The sequence below is a fragment of the Perkinsus marinus genome (genome assembly GCF_000006405.1).
Source record: "Perkinsus marinus ATCC 50983 genomic scaffold scf_1104296959528, whole genome shotgun sequence".
NCBI lineage: Eukaryota > Perkinsozoa > Perkinsida > Perkinsidae > Perkinsus > Perkinsus marinus.
The window spans coordinates 1-937 of NW_003206401.1; the positions used below are offsets into that span (position 1 = coordinate 1).

Sequence of the window (937 nt, forward strand, 5' to 3'; positions counted from 1 at the left end):
GGTCGCGTATATAATCAGGTTCGCTAGGTACCGGGACGACAAATCCCAAAAATTGGCCCACGTCTCGAATACCACTCATCACATTAGCCGTTGAGGTCGGAGCGTCCCCCATAACCTCCTAAGGACGATTATTTGACTGGTACACTCAACACGGTTACAAATATTAACATAATCACGCGCATCACATTATCATCATATTCCTACTATCCACCCTTAACATCAGCATTATCATGAGCATCGTCAACACTAGTATCCTACTTGTTGTCGTTTTTACGCTTTTTCTATCAAATTACTAACCTTCACCTTCATCATCACTGCTTCCCATAACAACATCATCATAATCATCGTCATCACACAATTTCTCCATCAAGATCGCATCGCCGATCGGAGACCATAACAACGTTAAAAATACTCAAAAATGTCAATAAAATCCATCTGGGCATCATAACTTCACAGCCCGCCATCATTCACGCCATTCGTGATAAATCGGTAACATCAATTAACTCTTCTTATCCACTACTTCGTCTGAAGCACCATCAGCGCCTCATCAACCTTCGAACGTAACTGGAAACAATAACGTAGTGATGACAGGAATATCCAAGAACACACCCCCTTACCTGGGATTCCGACTCGAGAAGAATTAACAATTCACTATTGTCCATCTCGAGCATCATACCTAACATCAAGGAAAAGCAACAACATGCTGATGATGACCCAAACAAAAGTATATCCCACCCGTAATCTTCCCTGCCAGCTGTGGTTGGATCCTTTGGATGTGCGTATACAGCTGTTCACCCAACATCTGCTTTTGTATAGCCGGAGGGGCTGCAGCCAAACCAGCGGCAGTCAACGGCTACAGTGAAGGACAACGATACAAGTACATATAGTAATTGAATGCTCTCCTCACCTGTTGATGTGGAGTAGTAGTTGACTGCGT

General features: G+C 43.5%; 1 protein-coding gene across 1 annotated transcript; it reads right to left on the reverse strand.

Moving 5' to 3' along the window:
• Positions 1–516: 516 nt before the first annotated feature.
• Pmar_PMAR017576 (conserved hypothetical protein) lies at positions 517–802 on the reverse strand (the record flags this gene model as incomplete). Its single annotated transcript, XM_002773081.1, has 3 exons — positions 517–564; positions 618–676; positions 736–802. The coding sequence occupies 3 exons, from the start codon at positions 800–802 to the stop codon at positions 517–519; spliced, it is 174 nt and encodes a 57-aa protein (XP_002773127.1).
• Positions 803–937: the final 135 nt, after the last annotated feature.